Below are 25,873 nucleotides of genomic sequence, written 5' to 3' on the forward strand. Positions count from 1 at the left end.
GACCAATAAGCTTCCAATTTAACTATCTTGAACATAGAACTCTCAAATGGGCCCTAATTGGACCCATATACATGAAACTTAATATTCTGGGCCTTATAAGACTAAAATGAACTAGGTTAACTTTAATGGGCCTTATTGGGCCACAACAAATTTGTATAGCCTTAATGAATCATAAAAATCATTTCTTGATTTATTTTGGGCCGAAAATCACCTAATTGGATCATAATATGGGCTTAAGCATTAAAGGGCCCAATCTCTCTTCTTTCTTCTCCTCTTCTCGGCCCAACAACACAAAGGGGGAAGGAGTTGACTTTAGGATTGCCACCTCATTATTATATGTTGGTCTTCCATGCACCAACACATACTTCCATGCACACATCACTTCACTCACTTCTCTTCCTCTCTCTTTTCTATCCTCGGCCGAGAACCACAAAGGAAAAACACACACACATTCACTCAAACACTCTCAAAGAACTCTCTTCATTCTTCATCAAATTTTCGAGATCTAAGGGCTTTTCAAGGAGATTATTCCACAAAATTCATCATTTAAGGTAAGTTGATGTTTAATCTATGATCTAACTACTTCATTTAATCAAAAACCTCCTCCTAATCTATTCAAACTCGTGATCACCATCTTAGAAGCCTCTAAGTTCGAGATCTTCCAAGAAGACTTGTTATGATCAAAACTTTCTTCATTTCTTCCTTCTAAACCGAAAACAACAAGCAAAGGTGAACTTCATACCCCTCTTTTTTCGGTTTTTATATGTTTTATGGGGGAAAATACAAGAAAATGTGTAGATCTATGTGTATGTGTATGTTATGTATGATTTTATGCATGTATGTGTGATTTTATGTGTTTTTGTGATGAACATGTAACCACAAGGGAAGATATCTCGAGATCTATGACATAATAAGTAAATCAAACATAATCTAAGTTATTTTGCACTAAACAAGTCAAGAATAATAACTTATAAGATTGTGATAAATATATTTCACCACAAAACTCATTTTTGGGCTTAAATTGTCAAAAATACAAAAGTTGGGTTAAAAATTGCCAAATCACGGTTTCTTAAAGGTCAAAAGAATCAAAACAGTTACAATAATTGTTTTTATGAACATTATAACCTCCAAAGGACTTAAAATGTAAATATTAGCTTAATGGGCTAAATTTTGGGCTTTTCGGCCCAATAAACCCAAAGTTGCGAAAATATGACATTTAAAGGGGCTGAAGTGGCAATTTCTTCAAAACAGGGGATAAAAAGTGTAACAAAACTATTTCAAGGGTTAAAAATGCTTTTCATTTTCAAAAAGGATCAAAAATTTAAAGTTTTTGGATTTGGGGCAAAAATTGTAAAAATTGCAAAAAGTTGGGCTTTAACCGAAAAATACTATTCTGGAAGGGCTGAAACTGCCAAAGTATAAGTCTTGAGTCAAAAATATCATTTAAACAAGTCTATGATGCAAAAGTGTCAAGAAAATGTTTTAAGGGCTTAAAATGTCTTTTCTTTTATATAAAGGATTAAAAATGTTATTTTTATAAAAGAAAGGGGTTGAAAAGGCCAGACCACTATTTCTAAGTAAATTAATTCATTTAAAGAGTATCGAGCCAAAAATACTAACTACGACTTACGAAAAATTGTAAGATGAATACACGCATAAATCCAAATATCGTTGTAAACAAATCCACCGGTCTCGAGTCGATACAAAAACAACAATCGTTCAATCGAACCCTCCAGTAGTTATGCGATACCTAAGACGAGTAAACATTCGACACTTGGGCATGAAAGTTTCAAATCATGCTTGTTGGACCTTGCAAATCCATTAACATGATCTTTGGGGCCCAAGGGAAAATGATTATATGTTATTGGGCCTCCTATGACCCAATTCCATATAAAGGGACCTTCAATGGCTTTTATGTGCTATTGGGCCCTAGTGGTCCATTAGTATTGCTAGTAAGGTCAAAGTAATCAAATGCAAGATGGGCCAACGTGTTCTTCGCATCCCCGACAGCCTAAAGTAACTCACGAAAGTGGTAGGACTTCATACTCCTCTTCTCTCGTTTGCTAAGGCTTGCGAGTAATCAAGTAAACAGACTCAGGTCGTTAACCAATAATAATCAAGGTGGTTTAGATTAAGTGAGTAATAACGGACGGCACCTCTAAGGGTCGTTTGTAGTTGGTAGTTATAACCAGTCATTATCAGGCATAGTTATAACGAGTCACTAGAATTGATAATCTCCGACACCACCCGAGTAATCAAGGAAGAGTAATCAAAAATCATTCGTTGTGGCGGTATAGAAATTAGTAATCAAGTATATCTTTCGTCATCGGAAAACATCGGGTTTTTCGGGGAATTCAACAACACTCGCTCGTAATCTAAATAATTGTAATACAAAACTCCCTTTTTATACACGTTATGAAATCATTCATGCATCAACTTATGGATCTTCACACTTTGATAAACTATTGTCTTTTCAAAAAATATCGGATTTTCTGGGTTTTACAAACTACACAAATCATTTTTATCACAACATTGCTTATGAACTCACCAACATTACATATGTTGACGTTTTCCAAAATAACTTGTATTCTCAGGTAACAGGTAAGCGGAAGGGTAATATCAAGTAATGTTAGGATGTTATGTTTTTGAAAACTCTCAAACAATTTATGTTATGAATGTGTAATATTTAAAACAATGTACTGGATGTAAACAATACCAGTTGTAATGTATTGATGCATGGTGATGTTTATGTTATGATTCATGTATATTCATTGTGATGATATTCAATTTAAGTCACGCGAGCCCCCGGACGTTTCCGCCGTCTGGTTTCGGGGGTGTGACAATCATAATCATATCATTCAATAACATCTACCGACAATTTTTGTTTAAATGAAACTAAACATGGTTTTTAATTTAGTATTACAATTTAACGTTATGATTGATTAATTTAGAAATGACTTATCTATTGATTTTTCTTTTTTTATTTCGATATGATGATTAATTGATATACAAACCATTGTATGTAAGTTAACACAATGTATTTTTTTCTGTTAATTAATTAAAAGCCATTTATTTAGAAAAACTAAATTATAATAAAAAAAAAACAATTTTTTGATATTTTTTATTTAATTTGATTTACCGTTCTACATTTATAATATTTAAACTTTTTTTTAACTATTTTGAAAAATAGTATTTAAATATATTTTTCAGTTTATTTAATATTTTGATTTATGTCTTGGATTTAATATAATATTTATATTAACAAGTAAGTGTTATGATAATCATTTTAAAAGTCTACCAATAGTAAGATAATAATTTGCATTTAATAATATATGTTAAATTAATAAATTAATTTTATTAAATTGATAATTAAAATGTTATTGAGGTTTCAGATGCATAATATAATAGAAAAAATGTCTCATTTATGGTGTAGTATATGATTCTTTGTGAAATATATAAATTTGATTCCAATATATAGGTACATTTAAAGCTTTGGTCCCTCATGTAGTTACCATACTTTGTTAAATGCATATGAAATGACAATATTACTCATAAATTTATCATTTTTTGATTTTTGATTTTTTATTATTTAACTTTTATTATAATGAAATGACAACCGTACTTTCACATCCAATCTTAAAACCACCACTTACCCTACCAACCACAATTGACTTCGTGATTGAACCACTATTGACACCACCAGCCCCACTACTATTATCGCCATCGTCCCCACCATCACCATCACCAATCACCATCCACCACTAATATCATTACCATTATGAAATTAATTTCACTAAACCAAAATTAGGACCAAATTAAAATCCTAGCTTACAAATCAAAATCTGAAATGTAAATGACAACTCTAATCAAATCAAAATTTGGAAGGACAAAATTTAAAATCAAAATTAAAGAGATATATGTGTTAGGTTATGCCGACATTTGCAGGTGAAACATAAAGAGGGTGATTAGAGGTAAATGGGAGAGAAATTAAGGTGAAATGATGATAGTCGGAGTTGCTAGATGGTTTTGCTCTTTGGTCTTGTTCATATTTGAGTTCCCGAGTGGGAGAGACATATATGGGAGAGGTCGTCGTCAGAGGCCAACATCACTGTCGAATTTTACAACGAATGTCAACGATGGGAAGAATGCTAAAGATGATGATCGGTTGACAGTGAGTGAAGAAGGAGGATGCGTTGAGGCTTAATCGTTGTTAACGTTGGGTGGGTGAAAGATAGGTTTACTTCGGCTTTTCATTTATTTACACAAATGATCTATGATGTTTATAAATGAACTAAATTAGAAATGACAAAACATGGGTAACTTTGTCATTTCATACTCATTTAACGATGAGTGTTAATCGGTAATCGGGAAAATGACAAAATGTTATGTATAAGATTGTGCGGCATACCGACAAAGGCTCACACAACCACATCAACACCAAGATTCTTCTTCTCTCTACCACTGGCATATGGGGTGGTGTTCAAGCGTGAAGTAGTTTCTACTAGTTCAAGAATGAGACAATTTGAAAAGGAAGAATGTGAAACCTATATGACAAATCATGACAATGGCCACGATTCACCACGCCAATAAGGAGGGGGTGGTGTTTGCATACTATAACGCGTGCTACGTAGGCTCCATCCACTCGATATTACGAGTACACCTCATAGCCTAATGAGACCATGAGGACCATTCATATTAGGTTTTTTTTTGTATAGGACCAAAACGGCATAAATATGCATTCCTAAGGACCAAACTGTAATTTACTCTCAATGTTACTTTTATTTTTATTAATAACTTTGTTTTATTTCTGAAACTGCAACGATGAGATGAGAGCAGTCTTACGTAAGTTCTATGCTTTTGGAAATCTATTTTCGTCGGTATTTAAAATTTGTTTAATTGTTTATTATTATTTTTTTTAAAATATATAAACATGTTATATAATTTAATTTTACTATGATAATTAAAACATGTTTAATCTTTAAGTCAAATATTCTGAAAAAGAAATTTTACTAAACATTTTTATGAAATAAAATTGATTATCAAAATATTTTAACATGAAATATATGGGTAATTTTGACATTTTAAGGTAATCAATTATATATCCAGGTGGCTTTGTGAGGGAGACTCGTTCTCTTATTTGACGAAGAAACCGCAGACGGAAGCAGACACAAATGCTAACACCACCGCCGTGCCTCTAAGCTGACGCTCTGCCCGGCGTTACCATTTCTGCCTCTCGACCAATCGCGCGCCCACACCTGTCCCCTTTCGCCCCTCATCGCATCTCACAGAACCTCACCACCTATAAAGAGGCGTTACGTACATAAACACACGCGTCGCCATCACTACTCTCTGTGAAACACCCAGCCAAGAACAAACCCTAGTTTTTATTCGCTTAATTTCGGTTTCATAGCAGACGAAGGTGAATTTATTTTGTGTTTCTGATAACAATGTATGTTTACATCTCAACACTTGTCGTAATTTGTTGAAACTTTTGGCGATTTGCTTTGAATTTTAGCTGCGTTAAGTGAAAATTGAAAATCCGCGAAATGCGCTCTATCAGTTCCGATTCCTTTTGTTTTCTTCGTCAAATTTTAGATATCAGTGTTCTCATTTGATGTTTAAGACTTAACAAACACTGTGCAGATTTTTGTGTTTTCTGAAGATGCAAAAACATGTGTGAACCTTTTCATTTGCTGTAAATTTTGTTTCTCAAAGTCATTCAGAATCGTTAGGAAGAAACGAACCAGGAAATACTTTGTTCATATTGTTTTTTGTCATACGTCTCAATCTGCAATGCTGATTTTGTGTTTATTGGTACCTTCTTGATGGTAGAAAGCTAGGGTTTGTGTGGGATTAGTTTTTATCACTCCCTTCGTGAGGATTTTAGAGAGGTTATTACTAGTGCCATGAATCCTGTGTTATTTAGGTTGAATATAGGCACCTTCAGTCCCAAATAAGGGTTGTTTATTTACAAATTTCATAACTATTTCCACCTTACGCTTAGAAATATGTAGTCTATATATGAAGTTACACTTCTACTCTTTTTTTTTGTAGAATTTAAATGGATGAAAGGGATGTGGAGATGGAGGACGCTGGAAAGCTTCTAGAAGATGAAGTGGTGGGTGGTGAAGAGTGTGTTGAAAAAAACCAGCTTGATGAAAAAGAAGCAGGAGACAAACAACAAGAGTCTTATGATGTTCAAAGCCCAAATGAAATTGGGACAAAGCAAGAAAAACCAAGTAAGGAAGACAAAAGTGAGGAGGAATCACCTGTGGATGAGACTCAGGTTAATGAGAAAGATACTAAATCCATGGACGATGATGATAAGATTCATGAAGGTAACAAAGATGCTACAACAATGGATGATGATAAAGTTCATGATGGTAACAAAGATGATGACAATGGTGTACTAGATGAAGCTGACCATGACCATGATGCTTTAATGAATATGCAAGAGAATAACAATGAAGGAGATGAAAAACATCAAGAGCTTGTGACTCCAACCACCCTTGTGATACAATCACCTAGCAAAGCTGAGGATCATAGTGCAGTGACACTAAAGAATGAGCTAGAGGACACAAAGGTAATTTCTCATTGAAATTAAGAAGTTCAATCGACACCTTTATTTAAGCTTCCTTTTTGTATTAAACTATTAGATGGATGAGGGCTATGAATCTGGAACTCCAGAGGATCAAGAAACATTCATGAAAGAGGTGGAAGCCATTTATAAGGAGAAAAACTTGGAATTTAAGCCTCCTAAGTTTTATGGACAACCGTTGAATTGTTTAAAGTAAGTTTTCTTTTTTCTTTTTCCAAAATTTCTTTTTATGATCTTTGGGTGAAGCCTTAGTTGTAATGTTGTGATTTTGTGGTAGGTTATGGAGGGCTGTTATCAAATTGGGTGGATATGAACGGGTATACACTCTTTATTTTTAGGTCTATTTAAGCAAGATTTAATAATAATAATAATTATTATCGTCTCCTATTATTACCTTTTATGGCGATTTTCTTTAGGTAACTGCATCCAAATGGTGGCGACAAGTAGGAGAATCTTTTCGTCCACCCAAGTAAGAACATAATAACATCTACAGTTTTTTATTTTACTTATAAACATTGATATTTTATATTTTTTATATAATTACCATGCTATTAATTCAATACATTATGTATCATGAAGGACATGCACAACCGTTTCGTGGACATTCCGCCAGTTCTATGAAAAGGTAATTACTCTTTTTATTTTTTTTCTGTTTTTAATTTTTTTTTTGCAATAATCAATTATTGAAAGTTATTATTTGTAGGCACTTCTTGAATATGAAAAGCATAAGATCCAAACTGGTGAGGTTGAACTCCCTCTAGCAACCGTATACCCAGAGGCTCCTATTGTTGAAATTGAGGTCAACTTAAATCTTAATTTCCAAATACTTTTAATTTTTATTCCACTTCATAAATTGATTTTTAAATGGCTTTTTCAGACAGTTGGTCATCAGACACCAGGGTCAGGTAGGGCCCGTAGGGATGCTGCAGCTCGAGCCATGCAAGGCTGGCATGCCCAACGTCTCCTAGGTTTTGGTGAGGTTAGTTAGTTACTTGGTCAATGAAAAAGTCAACATTATAATTTTTTTTTTACCATTTATATCGACTTTGTTTTTGTTAGGAAAAGAATTCTAACAATTCACAGAAGCGCGAAAAAAGTCTGAAAAGCATTGGTGAGTATTTTTATGAATGTTTTAGTTTTAACATTAAAAAGACCAAAATGTGTTTGTTAATATTAATTGCATAATCTTTGAGTTTATAGGGTCACTTAAACAAAAAAGACCAAGTGAAGTGCAGCATCCAGTGAAAGCTGTACGAACCGAAACATCTAGGCAGTTAAGAATCAAGTTTTTAATTGCTAATATTTGTTACTTTCTTTTAATATCATATAATAATATTTAACTGTTTATAAATACATCTGCTTGTTTTGAAATGTGATAGAGTTGTCACCACGGTTGCCGATGTGGGCCCCCCTGCTAATTGGGTGAAAATAAATGTGCGAGAAACCGTAAGTGTATTGTCACATCACACCATTTGACATTTATAACACACATTTGACTTTTGCTGACTTTATGTGTTATGTACAGAAAGATTGCTTTGAAGTGTATGCCCTAGTTCCAGGACTTCTGCGGGAAGAGGTGTGTATATATATATATGTTGATTATAAATGCTCTAGCTTTATTTTCAGCTAAAATGACTGATTTGTTCTCTCATTGACTTTTAGGTACGAGTCCAGTCTGATCCAGCTGGACGTCTAGTCATCACGGGTCAACCCGAGCAACTTGACAACCCGTGGGGCATTGCTGCTTTCAAAAAGGTCTGTTGATTATAATATATGTATAAATGGCTCTCTGTTTGTGTTTGTGTTTGTGAAAGTTATTGTGTTTGACTTTTTGACTTGTAATAATAAACAGGTGATTAGCCTACCATCAAGAATTGATCCGCTTCGTACATCAGCAATTGTGAGCTTACATGGACGCCTGTTGGTTCGTGTGCCTTTTGAGCAGTCAAACATCTGATCTCATCTGATGTTTTAAACTGAAAAACAAGTTTTAGCCTAGGGGACATTGAATTGAAGTAGTAGGAGGCAAATATTTAGTGTTAATTACTATTATTATATATGATATGATTGGTGGTAAAAATGATTTGAGCCAAGCCAACAAGTTTAGCTTTTTCTGCTTAAGGTTAACTACCAAAGACTAGTGTGAGCAACTTAATTTTCTTTAAAATGTTGGTTGGTTTTCGTAAAGAATTTTCAACTGCACTTTGTTAGGAGAAGTCAAAACATCTTAAAATCCATATCTCAATGGCCTAAAACAAAAGCAAGTATTTTTCACATAAACTTTAGTTGCAATTAAGCAATCTTCAAGAGTCTGTTCTTTAAATAGCCAACAAGATCTCTTGTATCTTGCTAGAAATCATTATTTAGTTTGTGAAGATGACACATTATTAATATAAAACATGAACCATCACGTCTAAGTTAAATAAAATTCAACATATATGATCAGAAACAAATCTGGTAGCAAACAACACTTTGATCTTATATAGATACATACATACATATGTGTATATGTACATGTTTACATTCATGCACGTATACATGCATCTGCCAATGTGCGTATGTACATACACATGTATGGGTGTATGTATTATCACTAAAACAAGAATGAAACTTCTCATCGTAGTGTTTGTGAACTCATTCTCTTTCCATGTCCCACAAAAGCAAATTATGGTAGGTATCATTTCCCCATATCACACAATTTTCTTACACATCCTGCAACTGTTTCTCAATCAAGCTACCTCATAAAGTGTAGATAAAGTGATAGACATGTAGGAAAGTTGAACAAAGATCATTTGAAAATTGAGATGTATAATTTGTCAATTTGTGTCCTCCTCATAAGAGATTACATGGAGACATTATTACAATGCACAAGCTCTCTGCAAATATAGAATAACTATAACTCTTTCTCTCATATATTTCTTAACATAATAACACCAAAAGTTTCACAATCACTGTATACTACATCAAACCCTTCGACTGTGAAGTAAGTAACAAAATTACCTTTACCCCTCTCCCAGAATCATCTCAATCAGTTTTCAGGAGTATTACTTCGACTTTTGTTCCCATAAATGAGCCCAGTTTCCTACCAAAAAAAAAAAAAAAAAAAGGTTCAGTAATGGAAGAATTGGATAAAATTCATTTCAAACTCTCAATTCTGGATCAAACTGGTGTTAAATGAAGTTAATTTTGAGGGTTCTTCGGCAAAAGAGGCATGAAATTGATATAAGAACACAATCGAACCTGAAGATCTGGAATCGGTTTTACTTTCTCAACATATCGATAACGATCCGACGCTGCCGCAAGCGCAGCTCGCTCCTAACATAGAATAAAACAAACAATTTGATCACCAGTCATTCAATTTTGAAATCATTCAGACATATAGCCAAGAAGATCAGTACTTGTTGTTCTCTCTTGAGCTCTTGGGAAGGCTTGACCCACAGAAAGTACGCTAAGGTTCCGGCCACCACCCAAGATGCTAGGTTGCTTCCTCCACGGAGACCACCCATTGCGTTTCCGACGACCGATCTGGCATTGCCTAAATGTTTCTTCAATCCGGTAGCCATCGATAATCCTCTTAGGACTTTCAGATGTAAATTAGGGTTCCGTCGGGTAAAATAGAGGTTGATCTTTGAAACTTGAAATTTACCAATCGCTTCCTTGCAGGAATTTCGCGTGCGTGTTTTTTCTAAATATCTCGCGATATTACGAGGTTTCACAAATTTATTTAAATTATTATAAAAATGTAAAATATCTTTTTATACTATTTTATTCAAGCAACAAATCTCAAAAATACTAAAAAAAAAACTATATTTTTAGTACTTATACGATCGCACATATCGATATTATGGAATGGTCCTTAGTCCACGATGACCAAAATACTAAAAGAATGTATGCTTCATATATTATTATTATTATTATTATTATTATTATTATTATTATTATTATTAATGAAATCGATAATTATTCCACGATGGCACATTTGAAGAAAACTTTATGGCAAATGCTTTGAACTAAATTGCATCATATCAAGTAAGTGGTGTGCATCATCTCCTTTATTTAATTGTTTCTAATCGTAGTCGTGATTTTCTATTTGTGATTCGTGATATGTATTTTCAATGTTTTTTGAAATCCTTTTTCGATTGTATAACATGTTAGGTCAATGTTGTTCTATATCCCCCCTAACCAAACTTGTGACTTGTTGCTTCTTCTAACCATATTACATATTTTGAAAACCCTATCATACCTATGGAGACCGTTTGTGATATGTGGTTATTTAACATATTTTTAAGCTATGTTTTGATTACTAAAACGTTTTAGATCAATGTTGTCCTATTTCTTCTTAAACTAAACTACAATTTCATAATGTTTTTAGTCGGATGGATTATGTATCTTGAAAATCTAGTATATCTCTAAAGTCTATATAATAAACCATTGCCCGTTGGACGTAAGTTTTTTCATGGTTTCCAAAGTTATATTTTGACTATTAGCATTTAGGACTATTATAGGTGTATATCTTCTCAAACGAATGTATTTTACTGATTTTTCTTGTTAGATTATATATCGCGAAGACCTAACACATCTCTAAACCTAAACCTAAACCTTCGGAGAAGTGTTTTTTTTTTCATGATTTTTGAAGTTATGATTTGAAATTAGTTAAATCTAACATATCTATAAAATCTAATGTTAGAAAAGATGTATCCCAAAATATTAATAAATATCATTACATTCAAGATCGCCTTTATATATATATATATATATATATATATATATATATATATATATATATATATATATATATATATATATAAATCCAGTTCACGACATGCATATCATTCTTTTAATAAATAATGGAAATATTTTTATTTTGTTATTTTGTTATTTTGTTATGACACTCCTCCCATTTTGATAATTTTGTGGTGAGCGAAACTCTTTAATACATATCATATTTAGCGTTTTTTAATCATTATAATCCCGGCACTTATGCAAAAGATTTATTTTACACATTATAACATCAACTCCTTAATTCAATTAGAATGAGATAATGAAAAGTTGATATCGGTAGTTAAATCTCTGTCAGGTGGTAGACCTCCGTCATATGAAAACACAAACATATAAATAGCAAAGATCTCAGAAAAATTGAGAGGATGCTTGAGGTGGTATATCTATGCCATCAACACCGGAAAGGAGGATAGAGGGCAAACATCAAACCCGAAGAAGTTTGTTCTTTCCGATCACATACATGACTTCAAATATGGGGGTAAACATCAGGATAGATATTGTCGGATTTTTTTGTTTTCTATTTTGATCCTTTATGTTGATATAATTCATCTTGTATACTTGTCTACTATTTTATTCATATATATTTTTTTATTGTTTAAATTGACCAACTCCACTTGCTTTTGTCTCATTTGCAGGCTCTTGAAGTCTTTCTGCATTTATTATGATTTATCATTGTATCTATCTTATTGTTCATTTTAACTTACTCTCTTCTTGTTCTTGTTTTTCCTTATTTACATGTCTTTGTTTTGCACATGACAAAGGTCACCTTTGTGACATAATCACTCTTCTACACAATTGTCGACATCTACCTCCCCTACTCCATAATAATAGGAATCCCGAGTGCAACGTTGTTGATAAATAACACAAACAAGGAAGGCCAAATATGAAACTTTTAACATATCAAACAATAATCCTATGATAGTAAAATAAAAAGAAATGTTTACCAATAACTTCCTTTCTTTATCAAACAATTTAAGTTAAAACATAAGATATAACATAAACACCATTCATTGTCACATAAAATTCGTATGCAAATGTCTCAAAGATAACTCATAATCCGAACTTGCCCCATGTCGTGCTACTGCTACACAAATTAACAAAAGAGGAGCAAGAATTACACCCTCATTATTCTACCTGAAATTACATCCCCAAAAGCAAACACAACAATCTAACACAAAGTAAACATGAACAAATACATCTCTTTCTTCGGGGGAAAATGGTCAGTAACACCTCACATTGTGGTCTTTACAGATACTTTCAACTCTTTTAACTCTCCAATCCTTTTTCTTTAATTTAGACCTATATTTCTTTCTCTTTTATTTACTAAACTAAGACGAAATTACTGTCATATCCCTGTTGGATCTGTTATACTTCATATGACTCTTAACAAGCTGCCCAGATGAAATAGCTGACATCAAAGACAACTCCCCAGCCAGCACTGACCCCGCTACAATTGTTGCCAAAAGTCTCGCATTTGCCCCTGGTGACTCTTTGCTTGCACCCTTCACTCCAAGTAAATTCAAACAAGCAGATTGAGATGCCAATTGGGTCCCACCTCCCACTGTCCCAACCTAAACCAAATTCCCAAAATACCCCTCAGTATAAAAATGGGTAGTATTTAAAAGATAGTGTAGAATGGTGAAAATACCTCAATGGAGGGCATAGTGACAGAAATGTGGAGGTCTTTTCCGGAATTGACAGGCTCCATCATTGTAATGCAATGAGAGCTTTCAATGTTTTGAGCAGGATCTTGACCTGTGGCTATAAAGACAGCTGAAACAATATTGGCTGCATGAGCATTGAAGCCACCAAGAGAACCTGCAATGGCTGAACCAGTAAGGTTCTTGAGCATGTTAAGCTCTACAAGAGCAGGCACTGTGGTTTTTAGCACCTTCTTCACCACATCTGCAGTGATCACTGACTCACAAACTACAGATTTTCCTCTCCCTTCGATCCAATTTACAGCGGATGGTTTTTTATCTGAGCAAAAGTTTCCTGTAAAAAAACCAACAAAATTAAAGAATCTTAATGAAAGATATGGTGTCAATGTTGCAAGTTTAGGAATTGAAGGGCTTACCAGATATACCAATTACTTCCATGTCTGGGAATTCGATTTGAAGAAAATCTAGAACGTTTTGGACGCCTTTTGACACCATGTTCATCCCCATTGCATCACCTGTGCTGCATGTGAATCTGATGTATAGATTTTTTCCGGCGATTGAGCATTGAATGCTTTGAAGCCGAGCAAATCTGCTTGATCTGATGTAAAAGAATGTAGAAATTAATCAAGATTCTCAAAACTAGTAGTCTATTACAAAGAAAGTAGAGCCATATATGGTAACAAGTTGGTGAAGTACTAAAGCAAGAAATGTAACCTTTTTTCAACCTAAATCTGATGGGATTGAAGGGTTTTTTCAATTTTTGTTGGATATGATGGCAATTTGTTTGATGTGGTTCAATTTGAAGATAGAAACTTCCAAAACAGTTCTTGTTGATGGTGATTGAAAAAGTAGTTTTCTATCTTAAAAAGGAAAGTTATCAAGAATGAAGAATTGAAGGTGGAAACACCTAAAAGAGGGATCTTACTTGTTAAAAACGATGCTTAATGCATCAAAATTGAGGGCGTCTTCCAAGAAGAACTTAAGGTGAGAAGCCCTTGCCGCCGATCCAAACCTAACAACAGGCGCCCTTGTCATCCCATCCTTTAACAGAATCGCCGTGGCTCCGCCTGATGCAAATATGGCTTTACAGCCTCTATTTGTGCTCGCAACCAAACATCCCTCCGTCGTAGCCATGGGCACCATGTACTCGCCACCATTCAACAACAAAGGTCCTGCGATTCCAACAGGTACCTGAACATAACCAATAGGCATCTCACAGCACTGCCCCAATATCGAATTGTAATCGAATCCTTCAAGCGGTAACCCTAATAACGGCCTCCCCGTTTTTCTCTCTAACGCCTCCCGTCGAATCGAAGCCGCTCTCCGGCAGTCCCCAAGCTTTGATTCGAGAGAATACGAAGGAATCGATCCAGAAACCACAGATTTCACAATATCTTCGTCCTTTTTAGACGTGAGAGTAGCAACCGTCGGTAAATGATCCATAATTCTAGGTTTAGGTTTAGAATGATGTTCGACGTCGTCTTCGAGAGTGAAGTTGTCCTCGTCCACACGTGAGGTGCCGATGAAGGATTGAACGAAATCGATGCCAAAGAACCCTAGAAGGTAGATGAAGGAGGCAATGAGGGAGACGATGGCTGCGAGTTCGGAGAGGGTAACGACGTGAAGAGGGGTAGAGGACCGGATTTTTTCCCGCCAACGGTGGAGGAGGAAGTAGGCGACGCAGAAGAAGAGAGTGAAGAAAATACCGTTTGTCAGGTATAGAGGAAGGGGCAATGCATCGGATGCTTTAGGGATAGGAGAAGTTGAGCGATGATCGACGACGGTGCCGTTGGAGGAAGATGATCGGTTGTTATTCTTATTGTTAGAAGTAGTCTTCCGGTGGCGGATTATGGGAGTGGTGGAGGGAGGTATTGGAGGAAGTCCACGGCGGAGATCCATGGAAATGGTAATGGTAGTGGTGGCGGTTGGGAGAAGGCGGCGTATGATCGGTGGTTTCGAGGGGGAATTTATACATGTGAATTGGATGCGGTGACGTGGGGTTGTAAAGCAATTGATATTTGACATTGGATGCAGCTGTCGCTTTCACTTGCTTTTGTACTACACGTGGCATGCATCCATTGATCTTGTTTTTTCCTTCTTGCTTAAGACAAAAATAAGGACGTGTTTTTTCAGCAGTCGATGGTTGATATCTAATAGTTGGTAGGTTCACGAAAGTTGGAAGCTAGTATCGGGTGGGGTGTTCATCTGGTAATTTTTTTGGTTTCGGATAATTTAGGTTTTTTATATTAAAAAAAATACCCGTTATCCGACTGTAGGGCCGGTCCCGAGGATTGAAATGTCCAGGACGAACCGGAAAAAAATGTCATTAGGCCCTAACATGTAACGAATTAAATTATATAAATTAAAGTTTTTTAAAACGATGATAAACTTTATATCAATAAACCTGACAAAATCATATTATTTTAATAAGTAACTACATATCGTAACAGCTATAACATCTAACCTAAAACCCTTGAAGCTATCCTAGCATTATTGATAGAAGATTGGTTGATCAACTATTCGTAGTCTATACTCTCTAAGATTTTGTTCTCGATAGATATCATCGCCAAACCGCTATGTCTTTCTAATAATTAACATCGATGGCTCATACCCAACAACTAATTAAATATACTACACTAATCCAACTAGTAGTTGACAAAATAGCAATTAAATACATAAAATTCTGAAATTTATAATGACTTCAAATAGTTGACAAAATGAAAAAAAACAAAAAAAAAACAAAAATTACATTGAGATTTGAGAGTCTATATACACTAATCCCATAAGTAATTAACATACACTGCACTAATAAGAACAAGTAATTACTAACTAGCTCAAGTAATGTGGGGTTTCATAACATTCAATAGAGTTAAAAGCTAATTAAATTAACCATGGGCATATAGCAGGTTTAGTTTTATTAATAAGCAGAAATGGAAAATTGTGTTAGTGTTGACTAATTACTCAAAGTTGAAGCTAAATTTGTGCAACTTGACAAAGCTGTAGCTTTATGGAATATTATACCTTTTAAGTGTTGGTTTTAAGTTTAAATAGAACTTCAAAAATTGGTAGGCCTAACTGCAAGTCGACAAACTTCATTTGTATTCTATTTATTGTCAATACATACTATTCATTCATCCCTTTAAAGAAACTAAATAAATGCACATTATATTTTACACATATGATGCCTAAAACCTAATTATCATAGAATACGATTAACAAAATTTATGAAGAAATCTATCAATATGATATGTGGAAGTGTGGAACAAATAGAAAACTAGAAATTGATTACCTGATTAGCACGACTGGAGGAGTGGACGATCAAATGATCGAGTGATTTTCGTAATCGATTAATCTGAGTAATCGACCTTCGTTGAATGATCGCTTTGTTGCCTTTGTGTGTGGACTACGAGTCTACTACAGATCTCGATTAGAGGATTCGTCTGGAAAAGCTTTGCATTTGGGCCTAAGAACTGAATATAGTATAAAAAATGGGCCCCTTAAAAAGGTGGGCCCTGTGTATGTGCCCACCTTGCCCTTGGTCATAATCGGGCCTGCCCGTCTCAAATTAAATTCGGGTAATTCAGGTTTGGATAATTCAGGTAATGGGTCGGGTTTGGGTAATTCAGGGTATTACCCGAAATATATAATTTTTTTTTAAATGACATCTGAAAATAAATTTAATGAAATAAATATGTCGTGCTCTATTAGTCTTGTTTATATAAACAAACGAGACATAAATGAAGTTACTCAAACTTTGAACATTGAGATAACTTTCGACCATTCTAGTTAATAAGGGAAAAGTCATTAAAATAACTTTCGACCATTTTGAGTTAGAAGTACAATAAGATTTTTAGATTCCAGTTTTTGAGTTTTGGCCACTGAATTATCTTTGTACTATCTTCTCCTACAATCTCATCAAGAAATAAACATCATTTGTATTTGGTCATTCTTGTTTGTTTCTTCATTATAGTTTTTTCCTAATAATTAGATTATAGTTTCCATATATATTTTCACAACATGCAATATGTATATGTACAAATCATTCATTTTTCACATGACATATATGCTCATTTTCGCTTATGGTAAAAACACAATCCATTAACAATGTTATACACACTCCTGAAACTATAAAAATAGTAAAAGTTCAACTTTTGATAGAAAATGATTCAGTATTACTTGTAATATTAGAGAGTTGTACATACAAACTTCATTTCTAACAGAAAATTCTAGACTCGGTTCCAACATCTGGTGCTTCCTGTCGTTGGATAGAAATTCCAATATCCAAATAATTAAACTCAGAAGTTCAAAGTTTTGTGTGACAACCAAAAGAACTCGGGGCAAATCTTTGAATTTGAAATCAACTTCTTTAATTTATGTTTTAAAGGGAGGTGGATATTGTAGAGGTGTAAGATGCGATTTAGTTAATCTAATAAATTAAGCCTCTTGTTGCTTTGATTCTTTTATATTTTAAGGCTAAGAAACTCGTGTAGAGGAATGCATGAACGTACACCTAGAGCATTGTGACTAAACACCATCTCTATTTAATAATATTTATTGGGTTATGCTTTTGGAGACCAAAAATATTATTATCATCATTATTTGCTCTACGAAAAAAAAGTAATTTTTAAAATAATTCGGGTATACCCGAAACCCAACAAACATACCCTATACCCGACCTGAAAAAAAAAATCGGGTTACCCGAATACCCCAAAAAGTTAACCTGATACCCGATTTACCCGATACCCGAAAAACTCAGGCCGGTAATTTGGGTATCGGGTATTTTCGATAGGGCTAGTACCGGGTAGTTGATAGTTGGAAGCTGGAAACTGGAAATTGGTTGCGGTAACTAATAGTTGAAAATTATAGTTTTTATTTGTTATAAGGCTTGAGGGAGTGGCATCGCCACCCCTCTCACCAAAACAGTCGCTACCAATATTTACTCCATCCCCTATGAGTCGCTAAGGGACTCGCCAGTGACGAATCGCTTCTGTAATAGCGAGAATAGAAATAAGGAAAATATTGGTTGTGATTGGTTGGGGTTGTTTTCTTTTAAATTTTTTTCCTTATTTTTTTCAAAACAAAACCTGTTAAACTCCTCTCACTACCACTCCTTACCTTTTTTAACCTATACTTGCTAAGCTTACTTGGCAATATAATAACTTATGTGGCAATAAAAAATCTTACATGACAAGGTGCTAGGAATGTTACCACTCCCCTTAGCCTAAAGACATCTTATTGAAAAAATTGAGGTATCTTATTGAACAAAAATGGTGATATTGTTCCTCCATTGATCAAAGAATTTAGATTTTTGGCAAGTCTCATGATCATCCAATAAGAAGGGTTTCAATTTTTTCAAATGAACGTTTTGAAGACCTATTGATTCTAAAAACTGTGGATCATTCGGACATTTCAATTCATAGATGTAGATCTCGGACCTATGAATGGGGATATTCCCGAAACAGACAAAACAAAAAGGGAAGTGAGTTAGACAAAAAAGAAGCAACTTGGACAAAAAGAAACGAAGTGGCTTAGACAAATATTTTTTGTCGATAACCTCAGACCAATCAATCGAATATTCATTAATACGTAATCGATCGAACACTACTTGAAAACGACTCTTCTGCTCAGAAACGAAATGTTCCTGGAAATTCTTGCTCCCAGTGGACCATTTGTGTCTATATGCATCAGGATCCCGATTCATAGATCTCTTGGTTCAAGAGAAAAATAAAAGAGGATCAAACCATCTCTTATGACTCTTTTTCAAATTCGATAAATGTTGGTTGATCATATATTTCATTAGAGTTCTATGATTCAGAGTATCCTTTCCTATTTGATTCCTTTGAATTGTATATTGAAGTTGTGATCGAGTCTATTCATTAAAAATAATTGATTCAATATATTTCTCCAACCCCCAAACTCCATTTTTCCCTATTTCTTCCTCATTCTCTTCCAACCCTACCCTATTTCCATCTCCATTTTTGGAGATATGAATAACATTCCCCCATATTTGAGGGAATACTAGTCATATCTCAAAAAATGGAGTTGAAGTTTCGGTTACCAATTTTAGTCCTCTCATTTTTGTTTTACACATTTCTAGTTTATTTTTATCTACTAATTATAATTTAAATGCAATATTTAATATTTCTAATATCATGTTATATACTGATTTATATTAATTAATCATAAATACAGAGTTTAATATTTATTTATCGAATTCATATAAAAAATTAAATATATACAAAAGACTTGAAAAATGGTAACATAATTTATAAAATATAGTAATCAAATATGATCGTGATCTTGATATATTTATTATAAATATAATCTTATTAATTTAAAAATTATTTATAATAAAGTAATAAATAATTTAAATTTATTTTATATAAACATTTTATTTATGATAATATAACCTGTAATATATTTTGTAATGAAAAAATATAATATATATTTGTTAAAATCTAATTAGTATATTTGACAATATATAAGTTACAAAAATGGAATATTCTAGGAATATATTTTTTAGGATAAAAAATGGGGTAAAAAATAGAGTAGGGTTAGAGATGAAACATTTTATTTATGATAATATAACCTGTAATATATTTTGTAATGAAAAAATATAATATATATTTGTTAAAATCTAATTAGTAGAGGGATGTATTTGACAATATATAAGTTACAAAAATGGAATATTCTAGGAATATATTTTTTAGGATAAAAAATGGGGTAAAAATAGAGTAGGGTTAGAGATGAAACACAATTACCCCATTTTTTACTCCATTTATGGAGAAAAAAATGGAGATGGGTTGGAGATGATCTAAGTGTTTGAAAAAAGTAGATAGAAGTGTGGCAACCCTGATTATTAAAAGATATCCTAATTAAAATATGTTAGGATCGTTAGATATCCTAGAAAGATAGTAAATTATGATTAATAAAATATATCCTAATTAAAATACGTTAGGATCGTTAAATATCCTAAAAGATAGAAAGTTAGGTTAAGAATTAAGAAATGTTTTCTCAAAGAAAAGGATTCTTAAAAAGATTTAAAAGTAAAAACTCGTACACTCACCAACATTATGTTGAATTTCAAAATACATGTATTCTCAGGAAAACGAGTGTGGAGGAGTGTCTCACTAGTAAGAAGGAGGTTTGCAAGGGAGTTGTTGAAGTTTGGTATCGCTTGTTTTTAGGAGTATGTGTCTGTCTCAAAAACAACGTTCCTTCAAAAATCAATAATAAATAACTGTTTAAAATATACATTTATGTTTGATTCTATTTGTTGCCGAGATCCAATTATCCCTACGTCGTACTACCCGGTGTTTCCGCCAATGGCTGGGCAGGGTGTGACAAGAAGCTTTTGAAATGTATAAAATTATAGACAATTGTTTAAAAAGGATAAATATATAAATACATTTTTAAGGACAATTATGGAAATTGATTCTAAAAGCTCAATAGTTTTTCTTAAACGCTACATGAAGTAAGTTTTATATTTGAACATTTTGTTTAAACTAAAAGTTAAAAGTTCGTACTGTCTAAACGAAACTTTTTGTTTAAATCTAACATTTTATCAAAAACTAAAAGCTCGAAGTTCCGAAATGATCATTGCCAAACACGCCCTAGACCATGAAACTATTCGAAAAAGATATCCTTCCATATTTTCTTTCTACGGAACAAATGAATTAAAATATTATTAATTTCATTAAATACGATACATGTTAGCATTTAACATTGATATAATTATGAGTATGAAGAAAATATAGAATGATATTTAATTTCTCTTCCGAAAAATATATTTAGCAAATTTATAAAACCAAAAGCCCTTAGGCCCAACGGTAATTAGCAAACCTTTTAATGGAGAATTGATGAGCTCAAGTCTCATTATAAACAGAGATGATAATTAGAAGTACATTAGTTATTAGTTTGTTGTTTCAAAAAGAACCTCAAATTAACAAGAATAAGATTACAATAGCCGAGCTTAATATTTAAACTCAAACCAAATACTCAAACACTTTTACAGCTCGTAATATCAAATTAGACACCAAAGATTTTTAAATAGAATAGAACAAAGGTGAACCATTTACGTCTAACTACATTATCTTTACAAGAACATAATCAAAGTTATTATAGGCAAACCTTAATTATGTGCTTTATATATACTCAACGAGTGGTGCGTGCATTTGTGCACCTATTTTGCACGTCCATTTCTGTCTTTTCATTGCGTTTTACTTCCTAATTCTTGCATGTAGTTAACTATTTGGAAACTTGCACGTTTTATTCAGAATGTTTGGTACTTCACTATTTTTGATTTATTTTGTAGGCATTATGGAGCACGGAGCTTAGAGAGTATGAAGAGAAGATGGATCGGTCGTGTCGCGGAATAAAACTTGAAGATATAATTTGATTCGTTGCATTTCATCATAGCAAAGGACCACATTTGAAACACGGTTCGTGTCACACCGACACAGGTCGTGTTTGTCATTTTCATCGTATATTTGAGCAACATGACTGGGGTTGAAGCTAGATCGAAGACAAATAGTTTTTGAAGAGAAGAGAGCGATTTGGGAGATTTTTGGAGCTTCGGAATATTTATAATCATTGCGAGCACTTTTAATTTCCATTTGTAATCATTAAGCATTTCCAATTCCTTCTTTTTTGTTTGATTTGTTCTTAGACATGTGTGGCTTAGAAACCCTAATTTCTAGTTCTTGTTCAAGACATGTTGATTGTTTGATTTGATATATATGGCTTGATGTTTCATTTATGATTCTATTGTAGTGGTTATGTTCTTGTTTAAACTAGAATCCTTGAATTTGATTTATGTTTGATTGACCACTTATATGAATTGAATTATTGTGTAATTAATTAACTTTTGGGGGACCTAATCGTTATATAAAGTTAATGATTGGTAACAAACAATATGTTTTCTTATTGTAGAATATATATCACATGTTTTCACACTTCCAAGTGTATGAGAAGAAAAGAACATTGTTGTGAAGCTTGTACAAAACTTAATGCGGTTTTTCAATACAATCTAAGAGCGTGTTTGGGTTGAATTAGTAAAGCTAGGTCTAGATAAAGAGCGTATTTTGATTAGATAATTTGGCAAGCGAGAGGTATTAAAGTGTGTTAGTATCTTTCAATACTGTAACACCGTAAATTTTCAAACAAATTTTTCATTTTAAAATCACATAAATCTCATCAACACATTTCACAAAATCCCCAATTGTCAAATTATCGAAAACACATATTCCTAATTGGTTGAATAAAATTCAGGATCCTCAAAACATAACTCCATCTCGTGTGTACAATCAAGTCGGCGCCTTCCCGCGATCCTGAGAAGTACCTGAAACACATATCACATAACACGGTAAGCACGAAGCTTAGTGAGTTCCCCAAAATACCACACACGTCTCATTAGCCTCTCATGTATATACTCGAATAAGACCCTCCGGTCAATGTGTCTCAGTGGAACCCTCCGGTCCCACAACTCGGGTGGACCCTCCGGTCCTAACTCAGTAAGCTCAGAATAATACACAACATAAATCACAAAGACATAATGTAGGATATCACAATAGTCAATACAAGCACATAAGACCCTCCGGTCACACAAATATTACCACTCTAGGTAAGTATAGTGAGAAGACTCACCTCGTAAGCAAGCAAATAAACCTCGTACACGAATCACCGATCTAGCCTCCGCCTAACAGATATGATAATTATCTCTAATTATCACTTCGATCACAACTCTAAATAAACAAAGCTACTTTATCTCTCTAACTCTTGGTATGGGTAAAAGACCATTTTACCCCTCCATGGTCCCCATAATCCCTGTCTTGACTAAACCCTAAAGTCAACAGGAGTCCACACTCGAGTCAACAGCCCATGTTGACCTGACTCGCCGAGTATAGCTCATAAACTCGTCGTGTCTCCCAGAACTCAGTACATCGTGAAAACCCAAGTCAACTCGACGAGTTTCTCGCCACCTCGCCGAGTTCATGCAGTGTCTAGAAGACCAGGGAACCCCACCTACTCGTCGAGTCCACTCTGAATCCACAGATGGGTAAAACCCTTTCAACTCGTCGAGTTGTCTCGTCAACCCGCCGAGTCTGCAACATGTCCAAACCATCGGGGTAAACCCTAACCTACTCGTCGAGTTGTCTCATCAACTCGTCGAGTCCATTAAGTCTATTTTCTCATTCAGACGTTTTTAGACAGAAATAAGGTCTCATACTCTGGATCTAGCCTCCTAAGGCTGAATCATCACGTAAAGCTGCAAGCTTTACGTTCATGCATGGCATATAGGGCTCAAAATGCCAAAACAAGCTCCATAAAGGTCTTTATGCTTGAAGACTTGCCCAAAGCTTGATAAAGCTCGAATCTTTGGGCTCATATGGACTCATATAGCTCAGATCCGTAGTCTCAACTCTCATGACCAGCTCAACGACTCCAAACCAAAACATAGATGGGTTAAAGCCCTAAAACTTTCTAGAAAGAGATCTAACAAAAGGAATGATCAAGGAGATAGCTTTTTACCTCCAATTGACAGCTAGCACCAAAAGAACACTGGATCCAAAGCTTCTTCTCATTCAAACCTTCTTGCTCTTCAATCTTCTTCTAAAAATGCATTTGAACACAAGATCTTTAGCCTTTCTCTCTCTCATAACGACTACAACTCATCTAGGGTTTCTCTCAGTGTGTCTAAATGGCCAGGGAGGCGGAAATGAGGGATTAAGGGCCTTTAAATAGGGTGCAAGCCCTAAAATTAGGGTTTTCTCAATACAGACTCAACTCGTCGAGTCCAGCCCTTCGATTTGACGAGTAGGCTTCATAATTCGCGTGGCCAGCTCAACCCCTACACGACGAGTCGGGTCCAACAAACTCGTCGAGTAGGTCCTCCAAAGTGCAATATAACTCTTAAATTTCTCATCCAGAATTTGGGGTGTTACAAATACCAACATAGAATAATAATCATGAATTGCATCAAGTCAAAATCAAATTAAATGAAAAACACTGAGAACTAGAACTAGAACTATTTAACTCACTTTTTACAAATTTAGTTCAATTTATGCATGTTCTAAAACTAGATTGTTATTTCCATTTGTTTAACATTTTGCAAACAAAACCCCTTTTTTGTGACCAAAGTACATTGTGCAAAGAGGTATAGACTTTTGTCACGTGTCTCTGAGGATCGACCGTGCTTGCCTTGTACTACTTTTTAGTGCATTAAAGCAATGTATTTGGAGTCTATTGTACCCATTTTATTTGTTGGGTTTAACATACCTAAGGCGTCGTTGCCCCAGGAACGGTATTACTAATTGTGTATGTCAATATCTTTTCGTACAGGTACCCTATTACCAGTTGATACAAAAATTGAGAAGACACTCGAGAGGATAAAGAAGCTAGCCAAGCTTAAAAAGAAGCAACCAGATTTTGGTTCCTCATCATCACTCGTTCCTCCTATCATCAACATCTGGGAGGAAGTTCCCCTCTCAAGTGATTTAGAGACAGAAACCCCATCATCATCTCAACCATCCTCACCCATAAACACCACCCCACCTCTCTCACTCACTCATAATATCCCAAATCCTACACCTAACGAAACATTAATCCCACCAATTAACATGGCTAACAATCCACCCGAGCAAACCCTTTGCCAATGAGCGAGGCACCAACCTGGGTAACAATCTATCCGAACAATCCACCTATCCCGCAACCACCAACCTCGAACTAAAATATGAACTCATACATTTGTTAGGTCCATAAAATTCACATTGTCACATGTTTATTTATAGCATTGCATTTCATTTTAGTACATGCATTTTCCATTTTCGAGACATTTTTGAGGATCAATATACATTTCACGATTTTTGTGGATGTTTCAGGGTGATTTGAAGACTGTAGCATGTTTGGGATGTTCGAGGGAAGCTCTCGGTGAAGTTTCGGAATTTTCGGAGCCAGATTGAAGAAATTGATAATTTGGAAAAATCACATTTTCAGATTATTACGCAGGCCGTGTAATGTTTACTCTTGTAATTACATGGCCGTGTAATGGATCCTTTCAGCATATATATGTCGTTACACGGTCATGTAACTTTGCTCTTGTCATTATGCGGGCTGTGTAACGTGGTTTGACAGTTTTTGAGTTTGCAACTTCCGATTTATCTTGTTTTTTCGGCACATTTTGACATAACTTCGACCAAGGACTTCTAGATGGCGATTTTGGGAGATCATATCATCACCTAGCACTTTGGAAACACTTTGATTTTGATTTTGTAAGTTTGTTTTAAGATCAAAACTTGTCGGATTTATGTTTTAAGTTAGTCATGTGTGGCTAACGTTTCTTATCATTTCTGATTCTAGATTCCTATGTACTTGTTGTTTAGATTGTTATTTGCACTAGATTCTATGTTTCTATCTAGTAGTCATTGATTTGATCTTCATTAAATGTTTGATTTGTACTCAATTTTCACTTGATCAATGAAATTAGGGTTCATATCATCATTGTTAGTCAAATTATGAATTTCGTAAATGTTTTATGATTTGATGTAGTAACAAGCACTTAATTGGTTTTAATGGAATCAAAATTAGTGTAATCAAATGTTAGATGTTCATATTCCCGAGCTTATAAAGAATATTAGACATTGTTGGTATGAATTGCTTGAACTTAACGTCTTTTAATGATATAATTAAAGAGCTTGTTTGGATTTACTCAACTACATGAAGTTTTACTTAAAAATCATGTTTTGAGTAAAATATTTTAGTAAATTTGGAGATATTAGAGCTTATTAATATCTTAATTACCAACCTAGATTGAACATGAATTGAAGTCATAATATAT

At 34.1% G+C, this 25,873-nt stretch overlaps 3 protein-coding genes across 4 annotated transcripts; 1 reads left to right on the forward strand and 2 right to left on the reverse strand.

The window, feature by feature from the left end:
* Positions 1–5,116: 5,116 nt before the first annotated feature.
* Positions 5,117–8,691, forward strand: LOC145133471 (AT-rich interactive domain-containing protein 6-like). 2 transcript variants are annotated; one of them, XM_079068406.1, is made up of 14 exons: positions 5,117–5,449; positions 6,055–6,583; positions 6,657–6,790; positions 6,876–6,915; positions 7,015–7,067; positions 7,178–7,223; positions 7,302–7,397; positions 7,476–7,577; positions 7,658–7,709; positions 7,799–7,871; positions 7,978–8,044; positions 8,124–8,174; positions 8,261–8,353; positions 8,451–8,691. In XM_079068406.1, exons 2-14 carry the CDS (start codon positions 6,062–6,064, stop codon positions 8,553–8,555), a joined length of 1,434 nt encoding a protein of 477 aa, XP_078924532.1. In that variant the 5' UTR covers positions 5,117–5,449; positions 6,055–6,061; the 3' UTR covers positions 8,556–8,691. The 2 variants fall into 2 exon arrangements, with proteins under 2 accessions (XP_078924532.1, XP_078924531.1); XM_079068405.1 differs by having other exon boundaries at positions 5,117–5,419.
* A 698-nt stretch (positions 8,692–9,389) lies between these two features.
* LOC145132878 (uncharacterized) lies at positions 9,390–10,290 on the reverse strand. Its single transcript, XM_079067829.1, has 3 exons — positions 9,997–10,290; positions 9,839–9,913; positions 9,390–9,680 (listed from the first exon to the last, which is right to left on the reverse strand). The coding sequence occupies exons 1-3, from the start codon at positions 10,159–10,161 to the stop codon at positions 9,627–9,629; spliced, it is 294 nt and encodes a 97-aa protein (XP_078923955.1). The 5' UTR covers positions 10,162–10,290; the 3' UTR covers positions 9,390–9,626.
* Positions 10,291–12,369: 2,079 nt separating this feature from the next.
* LOC145133058 (3-hydroxy-3-methylglutaryl coenzyme A reductase 1-like) lies at positions 12,370–15,078 on the reverse strand. Its single transcript, XM_079068001.1, has 4 exons — positions 13,964–15,078; positions 13,455–13,636; positions 13,026–13,372; positions 12,370–12,948 (listed from the first exon to the last, which is right to left on the reverse strand). Exons 1-4 carry the CDS (start codon positions 15,061–15,063, stop codon positions 12,706–12,708), a joined length of 1,872 nt encoding a protein of 623 aa, XP_078924127.1. The 5' UTR covers positions 15,064–15,078; the 3' UTR covers positions 12,370–12,705.
* Positions 15,079–25,873: the final 10,795 nt, after the last annotated feature.

The sequence above is a fragment of the Lactuca virosa genome, chromosome 8 (assembly GCF_052849685.1).
Source record: "Lactuca virosa cultivar CGN04683 chromosome 8, Lactuca_virosa_CGN04683_v6, whole genome shotgun sequence".
Taxonomy (NCBI): Eukaryota; Viridiplantae; Streptophyta; class Magnoliopsida; order Asterales; family Asteraceae; genus Lactuca; species Lactuca virosa.